We start from the raw sequence: 13,347 nt of genomic DNA on the forward strand, positions 1-13,347 counted from the left end.
ACTGGTAAAAGTATAAATGATAGCTGGGAAGACTGGGTGATTTGTTTCATGTTACTTATCTTGAATTATTTCTGACTTGCTAGAGTGTGCTATGAGCGAGCCACCTTCAGCCCAACGATCCAAACCTTCATTCTTTCTGCCATCTGGCATGGGGTTTATCCAGGATATTATTTAACATTTTTAACAGGAGTACTAATGACACTAGCAGCACGAGCTGTAAGTACAAACCAAGTATCTTATATAAGTAAAAGCAAATTATCATGTTCATTGCTCCAAAGATGCCCTTTACTGTTGATACACAATCTGTCTGATAGCGGTGTTTACTTTTTTTAGTTATGAGAACAATGGGGATGATTAATGAAAAGGAGGGCTTGATTGGTGGAAACAAACAAGACTATACACAGCCTATAACATCTTTGTAGCACCTTTGTATCTTTTGTGGAAGCTCTTCCTCTGTATTAACTGTTAGTGTGTTACTATTGCATGCTGAACAGGTTGATGTTATCTAAAATAATTTTGAAAAAATCAGTGACAATGAGTAGCTTAAAATTTGGGTGTCATTGCTATATATTTCTAGAGTCTGCCTCATCCCTAATTTTTCTCCAGTACTATTGTAAGGATGATAACTAAAGAATGTTCCCCCTCAAGCAGCACATAAAAATCTGTAGTGCAGTTACTATTTCAAGCTGGCCAGCCAATAGTGCAGTCATATTAACAAGCTTTTGCAGTTGCTATTCGGAACCATATGGAGACAGCAAATCTGCCAAGAAATCTCTCACTGTTCTGCCTGAGAAAGCTGTGTAAGAACAGAGATAGGTTTATCAGTCACTCAGTGGAAAAGAGGAGCAAATTACACATCAGATCAGAGCAGCACAACAGCACTTTTTTGTTGAAAGAACCAGCGGAGTGAGAAATGAAGCAGACTGCTCTGTGGTTGCTATAATAGCTAGGGGAAGGGGGTACTTCAGATGAAGATTGCTACTACATCAATAAAACAAATGCTTCTCTTTCTTCACAAGATATGGGTATAGTCCTTGTTTGACAGAACCGACTCCTTTCTTTACAATAGATACAGCTTTCTTCTTCTTCTTCCAGATCTATCACAGGGAACTTTTGACATTTGTCAGCCAGGGGCTGGAGCAAAAGCCAAGGTTCTGGGACAGTTCACAGATAAAAGTTGTTTACTTAGTGAGATGAGCCCAGTAAGTGAAGTGCTCGCTGCCCTTCATCCAGGGCTTCTCTAGTAGACTATATCATATTCATGTTTCCTATGTATCAATCAATAGGCTAGTAAAAAAGTATTTTCAGTTTCTGTATCAACAGGTACTTAATATTGACTAAGATATGTTAGAGCATATTTGTTATTTAACTCTACTAGCCTTTAAATGCAAAGTTTGGCAACACTGATCCACACTTTGTTCTGTTATGCCTAAGCATGTATCCAACTTATTTTACTACCTTTAATCATTACAGATTTCATAACCGGGTGTTTACTAGTGGCAGCCATAGATTTGTGTTAAAAGTTGTTCTCCAAGTCCTAAAAATACAAGATTACAAGAAATTTTGTGAAGCTTCATCTGGGTTCTACAGAACTCAGGAACAAGTCCTTGCATGTGACCATAGGAATAACTAGAGGGAGATGGCAGAATGAAGGGTAGGTAGCTAGAATTACTTGTTTAACTTAGCTTAACTAAGAAAAGACTGAGTGGGAATGTGGTATCTACAGGGCAATTAGAAGAACTAGAAGGGTCAAAAAGAGTTTTTAATGTAAAGAATTAAATCAGCAGGAGCTAGCTTTGGATATGTTCTTTGGAATGAGGAGTTCTAAAGAAACTGAGGGTTAAGGAGGCTGAACAGTGTACTCTGGTGTGCAGCTTTTCAGAGAGCACTGCTTCAGTGCAGGTGACTGGGAGGTGGCAACTGTGATATGAAGTGGGGTCAAAGGCTGAATTGAGCCCATCTTGGTTTGTCAGCACCTAAGACAGAGTGTGAGCAAGGATAACAGTTCAGTCAAAGGAAGGAGAGGCAAAGATTTATTTATGTCTTTATAATTATAGGCTTAAATAAAACTGGATCCAACCCTGTGTGGGATTTGGTTTTGAGTTTTTTAAATACTTCTGGTATTCAATCTTTTGAGCAGAATTTTAGAATAAAAGAAAATTCAGCATAGAAATTTGAGTAATTTTATAATAATCCCACTTGACAAAAGTTAAGACCCCTGAAATATGTTATTAGAACTGATATTTTGTATATTCTGATATATACCCTACTTGCTTTAAAATATATTTTTATTAACAAGTGTATAAAAATGGCTTACTATATAGAGGCTTTTGTCAGAAAGGTTCTGGCCTTCACTTACTCCAACCCTCTATATTTACAGTATGGCTTGATAGAATACAATTTCTGCCCCATTCAGACAATCAGTGCAAATTTGCATTGGATTTAGGGTAGGATTAATTTATTTAAATTCTGTTTAAATTGATAAATGCTTAATTCCCATGCCGAATGAATTGCAGGGAATTTTAACCAATTCTTGAAGTTAATGGGCATTTTGAATAGTTCAAAGATATTTGACCAAACTGTAACATGTAACTTCATCCTATAACTTTTTTGTCAATGCAGCAAACTGAGCTCTCACGGTTTATTCCTCAGCTAACTCAGTATTACCTGCTTTTTCAGATAAGAAACAATATCAGACACTATTTTGTTCAATCTCCTGCTGTTAAACTATGTTATGATATTGTAACATGGATGGCAACTCAAGCAGCAATAAGTTACACAGTTGTGCCATTTGTACTGCTCTCTGTAAAACCCTCTCTCACCTTTTACAGGTAAGCACATTCTATCTGTTTCCTTGTCTTTCACTTGGAATAGAAGTATTTTCAGTGGCAGAAGATTTCTGAAGCTATTTTAGTGATACAATTCTGAGATTGATTTGTAGCTGAGCAAATTTCTAGTGCTTGAACAGTGTGTCTTGTGTTGCTCACACTTTTCTGTCATAACAGACTTATTTTTCAGGGGGCAGGGGAAAAACTCAGCCAAAAACAAAACCAGAGGATACCTTTGAAATTACTATTTGCCCTTGAAACATTTTATAGCAAGACTAAATATTGACTTCCCAGAAATAACTTGTGAAAAAAGTTGAAAGCAGACTTCTGTTCACTTTATACAGTCCTAAGTAATGTGAGGGAAGACTTAATTTCTGATTTTCCCCTTATTTTACTTTTCTTAAATAAAATATTAATGTTTTCATATCTTATGTGCAAAGTATATCTGTTAGAGTGGTCCAAGTTTCACTGATTTATTATTTCTGTTTGTTTTTTAGCTCCTGCTATTTCTGTCTTCATATTGCCAGCATCCTAGTGTTGTTGGTATTTCCATTGAAAAGAACTCAAAAAGGAAGTAAAAAGCATGAAAGTGTCCAGCCTGTGTGGTCCAGAAAACTAGAAGAAGAAAGTCTTTTGCAAAAGAACAATTATTCCACAACAAATAATAGTTTCAGTCAGAAACAAGAAATAACCTGCAGATATCAAGCATTAAAACAGTGATTGAGGAAATACTATGATGAATATATTTTGTATGTTTTCAGAAACCCATTTTTAGCACCTTTTAAAGGGGTTTGTATTTGTTTGCAAAGATATTTAGTAAGAAAAGAATGCATTACCTAGGAAAATCACATACAATAGCAAGACTGGAAACAAAACAAATTAACCCCTCCCATGCCATGTCCCTGTGGGTCACGCCTTATATGAAGATATTACCATTACTTCAATGGGCACTCAGGACTTGCAACGTATGTCCATAGGGTCATATGTGTGCCCTCTGCTGAATGTACGTTGTGTATCCCAAGGCACTGATGGGGTGGAATAAAATTGTGTCAGTCTAGGATTAACAAATGGAAATTAATTTTTCCAACTGAATGACTTGCCTTAAACCCTCTATTTACTGAAATATTGTTTCTAACTGGGTATTTCAAGTTTGATTTTATGTGGAAAGTATTTCAAATATATAACACTATGTGCTATAAAGAAGATAATGAGAGGAAATGCAAAGTCGCTAGAAGACTTTGGAGTCTTTCAAAGGGAATTGCAATAAGCATCTCAGTATTTGGAGGGTTTTCTTATCTCAAACTATTAGAGTACATTACAGAACTGTAAACATTGATGCCAAATTATAGTTAGGTTTCTTTAATAAAGAGTATAATTACTTGGAATGGATTAAAATGGCCCTTCTGAAGGATTAAAAACACCTGAAGATTTACCTTTTCCAGGGTAAGCTGGTAGCTGATAGCTCTAATGTAGGTTTCTTTTACTTTAAAGTACCTAAACCCAATAATACACTGCCAAGTGGGCATTGCAGCCAGAGGGGGAAAGGCAGCCACATGGCACAGAAGACAATGTGCAACCACTGGGATTTCAATGAAAGTGCAGTTTTGCCCTTAAATACCATAAATACTTGTTCTAGAATAGAACTGTTTTACAAAAAGTAATTTTTAATACTTAAAGTTATTTTGAATTTTCAGGCATCAGTTAGTTGATGATGCCTTCAGTATAAAATAGCAAAGTTACCTTGAAGCTCCAGCACATAGGTAGTCAAACATGAAATGACTACCACAACCAATTTCTGTATGCTTGAGAATTGATGAACCTTTATCCAAAGAAGTGTGTGAATTTGAGGAAAAGCTTTTTCTTTGAATTAGAATTTTAGATGCAAATTTCATGTCATATTTCTGGGTAACATAACGAAAGAAAGAAGTCCTTCAGAATATCTGACTGTCTGAATTATGGAAGTGTAATTCCACAAATCAAGGAAACAATGTAGTGGTTATATCTATGTCCAATCATTTATTGTGATGATGGTTAGTGCTAGAGTACTACTGTTAAAGGGCTACATTTTAATTGCATATATTCTGTATTTTCATATAATTTTTTTAAGTAAATACAAGATGTATATCCATGTGGGGTTTATTCTTAATTTAAACCAGTTAGAAAATAATACCAGAGAAAAATAATGCAGCTGATTGATTAACAAATGATTAAGAAAATTTTGTCATAATATTTTGAAACCGAAAGTTTTAATCAAATATCTAGCTCCAGTTGGATGAGTATTCTTACTGCCAGAAGTGCAATGATGGTCCTCGGCTTTGAGGATATTGCCATGCAAAAATCATCACAGTACTCCCTGAAGAACCAGGCCCTAAGTTGGGTCAGAGTTATTTCCTTGCTGTCGTAACTCTCTGGCCCTTGGCTCCTTGCCTAAAACTCCAGGAAGAAGAGAACATAGCTTCCCATATATGTAGGTTAGCACTAATTAATCTACTCAGAAAGGGGGAACTGAATATGAAATGAAAGTGGATGAGTCTGTTTAGATGAGGAGGGATGTTCATTGTTTCAGTGACAGCTGTATTATCTTTAAGATAAAATAATCTCACTTCTAAATCCTTACTTTGATTGCCAGGTAGACTTCCCCTTACATGGGGTTTTGGTTGTCATAAACTTCTTTGACACCACATTATGGTTTTCTTTTTGTTAATGAGTAAGGGTATAGTAGTTTGTTTGATCATCCTTGTTAGATACAGAATCAGGAAAGACTTTTTTTGTGTTCTGTACTTGAAGGGACATTTACATAAAGGAACAAATTAGATTTGCACATTTCTGGGTGGGTAAGTAGAAATAGGGTTGATTCTTTCAGCATTTGTTACTCTTGAATTGAAATTCATCTTATTGGTGCAGTCACCAAATCTATTTAAAAAAACACTTTTGGATGCCAGTACAATGTGCTGTTTTCCTATTTATGTTCTCGTACTCTTGATTTACTGTTTTGGCATGTGTGCCTGTGTGTGCTGTGGAGGCTTACTAACTCTTCTTAATGAAATATAGAAACAGTTGTAAAGGCTCCCAGAAAATAAGGTTTAGGGTAGTGCAGACTGGTACTTTAACATGAGTGAATTCAGAGGTACAGTTTTGTTCAGAACTTTTGTATGTTGTATGTTGGGAGGTTGAAACAACTAAGAAAATACATTCATGCTTTCATTGAGCACAGGTGGCAAAATACAGGTTTCAGAATTGACAACTTCTTTTTCTTCATGATTTGAACTCAGTAATTGCAACACAAGAAAAATATGACAAGTAATTCTGCACAGAATTTAAGTATAGTGTCCTAGGATTTACCCTTTAAATGCCATTGTTAAATATAAAAGTACTTTGAATAAAAATCTGCTCTTCACAAGAATGAATTCTCTTGGGGACTATGGAAAGAACTGTTTTATTTTAATGGCAGCACCCTGATTTTAGTCAGACTGGGGTTTTGATGTTTCTTTCCCTCTGCTTTACTCATTTTCTGCCTTGCTATCACACTGGATCCTTTTTATCCAGTCAGTCAGAAAGTCAAGAGCAGCCAGCCCCAATGCTTAGATAATTTTTAGGTTTTACACACATCATTTGATAATACTGAATTTGAAAGGATGGAAGTGATTTTTATTGCTCTTCCTAACAAAATTGTAGAAAGTATATTTCCTATAAATGTTTTGGACATGAAGGAAACATGGTTTTAAATGTATTCTTTCACTTATTAAATAATGTATATCCAAAAAGTAAAAGTGTTTCCTGTATTCCAGATCAGCACACTATGAAAAGTAAATGCAACATATCATTCCTAATTTTATGGTGCTTTGCAGATATCTGCCTATTGTGAACAGTTCATTCAGGCACTTAATGAGTTAATATTAGTTAGTAAATGCAGTCACCCCAATTGTAACTATTTGTTTGCTTAACATTTTTTAACTTTTATGATTCTGTATTAATGAGAGATATATATTACATATTTAAATAATACTTTCAGTGGTGCCCACTACTGTTGTAATTAAAAAGGCTTTGTTAGCTTTGCAGTTACAGATACGCCCTTCTTATTCAGGAAACTTATTCTTCCCTGGCCATTCCTTAAGTTGACATGTAGACAAGATTTCAGTAATTTGTGACATTTGAAGATGTATTACATGTAAAAATATTGGTATGCATTTCAATATGCTCTTGATTACATATTACACTTTAGTGAGAAGACCATGAAGAGACCTTGGTATATTCCCTGCTCTACACTGACATACCGTGTAAGTTTTACCAATATAGTAAATTATTTATTAGAGGAATTTTACACTTTAAGAACTTGTTCTGTTTCCCCCAGGGGAATAAGTATTATTAATACAAATGCTAGGTTTGTATAACAGGGTGCACACTAGGTAGTTTTGCCTCTTTTGATTGTATTGATTTGGATAACGGTAAAATGTCTTCTGATGCAGAGGAGATGGTTGAGATCATCACCTCCTAATTCATATCAAAAATAATTTCAACAAAATCTAGATTTTTTTCTCTCACAAGCTTTGCAAACAAGTTGTTGACAATTTGTTTAAATACATGATCAAATATGTCTTTACGTTTGCATAAAAATGTGTAACTTGCTTATATGTAAACTTTCACATGATCAACTTTATAAGTTGGCCTTGAAAGATAAAGAAATTTAAAAGCACAAGTTATATAATTTAGACTTTCATTTCCCTTATCTTTAATTCTTTCACTTTGTAATTCTCATTGAATTCTGAATTCAGGTTTGAGAATTTAATTTTCATTGAAAATTTTGAAATACTACCATCTATGTAGAAAAGTGATCAGTATTAGAAAAACAGATGGAAATAAATTTAGGGATTTTAATATGAAGCAGACTATGTATGAAAAAAATAATTCTGTGCTCATTCATGACAACATTTCACTACATGATTGACCTTTATGTATTTATCTAGGTCCAGTAATACTCTGAACTGCACTTGGTGTATTTTTTAATTTTCCTGTTTAAAAATCAGTTGACAATAAGCACTTCAGTAAGTATTTAAATGCTACTCTGAATAATTAAGCAGGCACTCTAGTGAACTGAGCCTACTCTCATAAGATTACCAGATCTGTCTGCATCTCAGCTATTTTGCGCTATTGATCTTCATCCTCAGAGTCTTGGTGGGAAAGGATGGACAAGTGGAGAAGTCTCTGGTCAGAACATGTCCCATCTGTGGCTGGAAGGGTTTCCACAATTCCCACAGAGAGCTAACCCTGTGTGCAGAGCTTGGCAGAGGTTCTGCTTGCTTGTGACCCAGGCTGCAGCTGCTCTGTACTACATCTGGCTGGATTTTTGACAAGTTTGCTGTCTTAATCTAGACATTTTGCAAACACCATGAAATCCAGGCATCCACAAAGTCACCCTGCAAAGTTACAATTACAAATACTGCAACACTTGTTTATTACGGTCAAAGCTAAATGAAAAAAAGATTTCTTAAAAACTTATTTCACAATGGGCTTTTTGTAGGTTTCTTACAAAATCTAACCATCAAATGTGTCCATTTTCATCACATTAAATATTTAAACCACAATTTTGCTCAGTTTAGGTATACAAATGTGCAAAAGCAAATGTTGCCACTTTATCATCAGTTGTGCATTAGCTGTGTGTCCAGTGACTTAGACCTGGTTTTAGATTTTCTGAACCCATGAGCATATCCATATAAACATTGCATAAATTTTGAATTGAAAAACTGTGTGACTTCAGACTGAGATCTGAGGTAGGGCTACTTCTGAAGGAAGGTTTTTGTCTTGCTAGTGACTCAGTCCAGCACCTTATTCCAAACAAACCTCTTGGCAAAAGAGACCTCTGCACAATCTTCTTCCTTCCTTTTGTTCTCTAAGGGGGAGGTACCCCAGGCTGGATTTTCATTTAGGTTTCACTATAATATGTCATATGAATAGATAGCTGGGGTCCATGCTCTAGCCAGATTAGACTTGAAAACTGGGACAGTGTAATCTGAAACAAAAAAATAGAGAAAATGGGGTGCCTAGAGATTGGTAATCAGAAAATGCAACACTGCTTATTAAAGGTGCAACAATTACTACAATAAGTTAAGGAGTATTTGCCTATGCATCTTTTGCCTTTCTCTATGTTTTTCAGTTCTCTTTACATCTTTTCTTTGTACCTTTTTTGTCCAGTGGTGTTGACTATTTCTGTGGAGAATCTGCTGATGTGTCTTACTGTGACAAAGGTGTCAAAATGCTACAATAGTAATTAGATAGTTACTCTTAAATCCCAGACCTCAGATGTGTTCTAGATCAGTTAGAAGAGAACATTGAAAATGTGTTGGATGAAAAATAGTGTAAGATGGGTAATATAGCATTATTCAAAGATGTTGTAATAAGTTATTCAATTTAAGAATTTAAAATATGGAACTTTGTTCTTTCCTGCCTTGGTTACACATTCAAAGGAATAGTTTTACCTCAATGCAGAAGTAGTTATGCCTCCAACCACCCGTATGTTAAGGTGAGAGAACACCCCTAAAAGTGGATAGCTACAGTATTCGTAAATTTGCCTTTCCTGGTTCAGATTATTATACATTGTCGGTGAATTTCATTTTTATTATTCCAAAATATATATTTTTTAAAAAGTGTTATTTTTCAACAGATCCATAAACTAAGTGTTGGTGTATGGTAAAATTAAAATACCACTGTTAGTTACACTGTGATTGTGATATTTTAATAATTACTTATTTCTAATTTGTCTCAGCAGTGCTGCAGAAGCAGCATGCTGTTATGTTTTAAAGGTGTTTTTAACTTACCTATAAATGTTCTTTTCTAATTTGTGTCTTTAAATCTGATTAAACTGTAGTTTAAAAAAAGCAAACTTGTTTTTCTAAATTCTTTGCTGTCTGTCTTTAATGAGTGGTGAAGAAGAAAATTATTTTAATGCAGTTTCTCCTTTTAGATTGCTAAATATACATTGCATGCATTTACACTGTTATTTGGAATATTTTAGTTCAAAATTGCATTTATTTAGTTTGTTTTCTAGAGCTTATATACAAGTATATGTATATAATTATTTTTCAGTAGAGCTAGTAAACAGAATTTTGAGTCTAGCCTCTTGGTACTTGGGAAAGGTGCTGAAGCAATTTAAACCCTCCATCTCAGAGCATATTGCTACCCAATGAGCACTGCTTCTGGATGTGCCAACTGGGGTGTTTTTAGCTTGAGAAATAGAAACCTCATAACTGAGACATCAAATTCGGTGCTTTGGAGAAGCTGTTGCTTTAATTGCTGGCTCCAAAGAAGCAGGGCTGATGTGTACCACACATGCACATTTTTTTTCTTTTTGAAACGCAGCTACCAGGACTCTGATAAGGCAGTTTCTATTGGCTGGTGACAGAGCTGGCTGAACCTCCTGGACCTGCAGGTTTTTACCGTGTGAGCTTAGATTGTTGGAGAAAATAAGAGATATTAGGTGTCACTACTAAAGAGGGGCTTCCATCACTTCCTGTCACACACTGAAGCATTTTCTCTCTGTGTTTAGAATTCTCTTTTAGCAAGTGGTGTCACAGGAGATGAAAATACTTGCCATTCCAACCCAAAGGACTACAGGTGTAATTTTAGAAGGTCTGGTGTTGTCATTTTAACCACAAGTTAGACTGCAATGGAAATTGCCTTCTCAAATACACATTCACAACAGAGTCAGTCACGAGTATGAAGTGTCCTCATGAACTATGCCGCATTTAGTGAAAAAATAAAGAGATTAAAATAAAACACAGCTTTCTGCTACTAAGTGTTGTAAATTGTTGCTGCACAGGAGTCATAATTGAGAGCATCCTGGAGCCAGCAGCTATTTTCCTGTGCCTTAGTTCCATCTCAGTAACTTCCTGATAGCATGCAGGATGTTTCAGTACAGAATACAGAAGTAGTTCTAGGGGCAGATGTCTTCAATCTAATTACTAGGTAAGAGTTAGAGATCTGTCCAGAGTTTGGCAGTACATCTTATAGCTCTTCCTAAGGTGGTCATATATAGTAGCAAAGGAGCTATTTCTCCATGGGGGCTGCACATGATCTTTCCAAACTGAATAAATAACAACTGCACCATGTTTCACTGCCTATGTGAATTAGTCACTGGTGGGAAAGTGTTGCTCCTAATCTAAGCATAATTTAGGAGAGCACAAGGATGTCAGGAGCTGGATCCATCTGTAGCAAAATGGGTGATAGTGAAGGACCATACAGAAAACTGCCTTTTCTGCCTCCATATTCAGAGTGTTTATACAGTTCCATTTTATGCAGGAGGGAAGGAGCTACTGCTTCTGTCTGAAATTTGTAACTACAAATTAATGGTGAGAACACAGCTAACACCTGATGGGTGGGAACACTATGATATGGGAATAAGGATTTGGGTGATGGGAGATTATGAAGTGAGATACTAATACACATTTTTGTACAAAGTGTGAAAAAAGAGTAATACCTTGAAAGTGTTTCAAAATCTATAAACCTTAAGAGGCTAACACAGGCAGTCTTGTCAGACTGTGATTTCTCTTAGGTACACAAGATTATATGGGTGCCTGAAGCATCAGTACCACTCTTCCTTTGAGTACTGGCCCTTATGCATATGTTCAGGTGGCACAGAGAGCCCTTTTCAGCCCCACACTAACTGCAGGGACTCGTCCTCCATTTGCTCACATTTCATTTCTGCAAATAAGTGTAAAGAAGTAGAATGTGTTTAATGTTCTTCATTTTTCCATTTTTCAGCTGAACCAATGTTTTGGTGCAAGATTAAGTGGATTTAGCTTTTGAATTTCACTGCTTGTGCCTTTGTGTTAACAACTTCAGAGCAGGTAAGGAAGCTGTGTATTTTATCGGGGTGTGAAGACTTTAAGGTCATTGGAGAATTCATGCTTAAAAAAATGAGCAAAGCCCTTGCTGCATGATTTCTGGTTTATTAGTATTCGGGATATAGAGGAAGACCTGCCATATGTTTCTTTAAGAAGGAAACAGTCATGGCTCTTTACTGAGGTTGAAGATCTCAGTCTTGTAAAGAATTATATCAATGCTTTGACCCTTGAAACTCAGTAACGTTAGAAATCAGCAGTACTGTGGAAACTAGGCTCCTTTCCCTGCCTGGTTTGTTGCCATTGTTGGTTTAGGCAAGGTTCTGTCATCTCCTGTGGAGATGTTATTGCTGTAGTCATCAGAGGTCATCTCTCATCCAGTTGTCCAGATGAATTACAGGCATCCATTATTGTGGATTTGGACTGTGCTGAAGATGGAAATTTTCAAAATACCCATGAAACTGCTTGGAGATCTGCACTGTGGGGGAGTCTTAGAGAAGCTGGTGGGTCTCGAGGTATGTGGTGGTATTGCAAAATGTGCATTATGTCAAAATTATCTTAAATCAGGATGTACTTGATATTTGGTCTTTATATATACTTTCAAGTGTGCTCATCAAGAAAGGAGACGTAATCAGTAGAACAGATAGCAGCTAGCATCCCTTAACCAGGACATCCTGGAGCTAACAAGCTGTAAGGATGAAGTAAATAAAGATATTGATGTATGTCTATGTATATGTTGCCACCTTGGCAAAAGATTCAAGGTCCATGGATCCTTTAATTGGTCTGTCTTCATTATTTTACTAAAAATCACTCATGAAAGCCAAAATGACCTTGTCCATGTGAAGACCCTTCCCCTGAGCATGCACAGAAATCAGCTGGGGTTATGTAGCTTGTATGAAAATTACAACCCAGCCATGAAGGAGGAGCTGCACTTGGCAGGTTAGTGACACAGTTTCTGTGTATAAACCACAGAAACATAAAATATTCTGAGTTGGCAGGAACCCATCGGAATTATCAAGTCCAACTCCTGGCCATGCACAGTACAACCCCAAGAGTCACACCATGGGCCTGAGAGCATTACCCAAACGCTTCTTGAACTCTGTCAGCCTGGGCGCTGACAACTTCCCTGGAGAGCCGGTTCCAGTGCCAACCACCCTCTGGGTGAAGAACCTTTTTCTAACATTCAGCCTCAACCTCCCAACTTGGCTTCATGCCGTTCCCTCAGGTCCTGTCACTGATCGCCACAGAGAAGAAAGAGATCAGTGCCTGCCTCTCCTCTTTGCCACACGAAGAAGTTGTAACTGCAATGAGGCCTCTCCCCACTCTCTTCTCCAAACTGAACGCGACCAGTGACCTCAGCCACTCCTAGCATTTCCTCGGCTCAAGGCCCTTCACAACCTTCGTTGCCCTCCTTTGGACGCTAACAACTCAATGTCTTATGTTATGGTGCCCAAAACTGTCCCCAGGGCTCAAGGTGAGGTCCCTTTCCGTGGCGCTGCTTTCCAGCCTCTCGGTTCCCAGTCCGTCCGTATATCAGGCACCAATTGTTCACTACCCTTTCCCCCCTTATTTTCTGTCAGAAAGCACCCGGGGGGTGACTGCTGGTGGCTCTCCATGGCGGTGCCACTCTCTGGGCTGCCCAGCGCTGCGCTCCGGCTCAGCCAGGCCCGCTCTGCGCCGGCCCA

At 37.0% G+C, this 13,347-nt stretch overlaps 1 protein-coding gene across 2 annotated transcripts in view; it reads left to right on the forward strand.

The window, feature by feature from the left end:
• The window catches only part of MBOAT2 (membrane bound O-acyltransferase domain containing 2), a 93,235-nt gene extending 83,530 nt beyond the window's left edge, over positions 1 to 9,705 (forward strand). For both annotated transcript variants that reach the window (XM_031056423.1, XM_031056422.1), the window contains 3 exons: positions 84 to 216; positions 2,680 to 2,831; positions 3,326 to 9,705. In XM_031056423.1, the coding sequence (XP_030912283.1) occupies positions 84 to 216; positions 2,680 to 2,831; positions 3,326 to 3,548 (508 nt within the window). In that variant the 3' untranslated portion in view covers positions 3,549 to 9,705. The remainder of the gene's footprint in view (positions 1 to 83; positions 217 to 2,679; positions 2,832 to 3,325) is intronic.
• Positions 9,706 to 13,347: the final 3,642 nt, after the last annotated feature.

This window comes from Geospiza fortis, unplaced genomic scaffold (genome assembly GCF_000277835.1).
Source record: "Geospiza fortis unplaced genomic scaffold, GeoFor_1.0 scaffold81, whole genome shotgun sequence".
NCBI classification, from domain to species: domain Eukaryota; kingdom Metazoa; phylum Chordata; class Aves; order Passeriformes; family Thraupidae; genus Geospiza; species Geospiza fortis.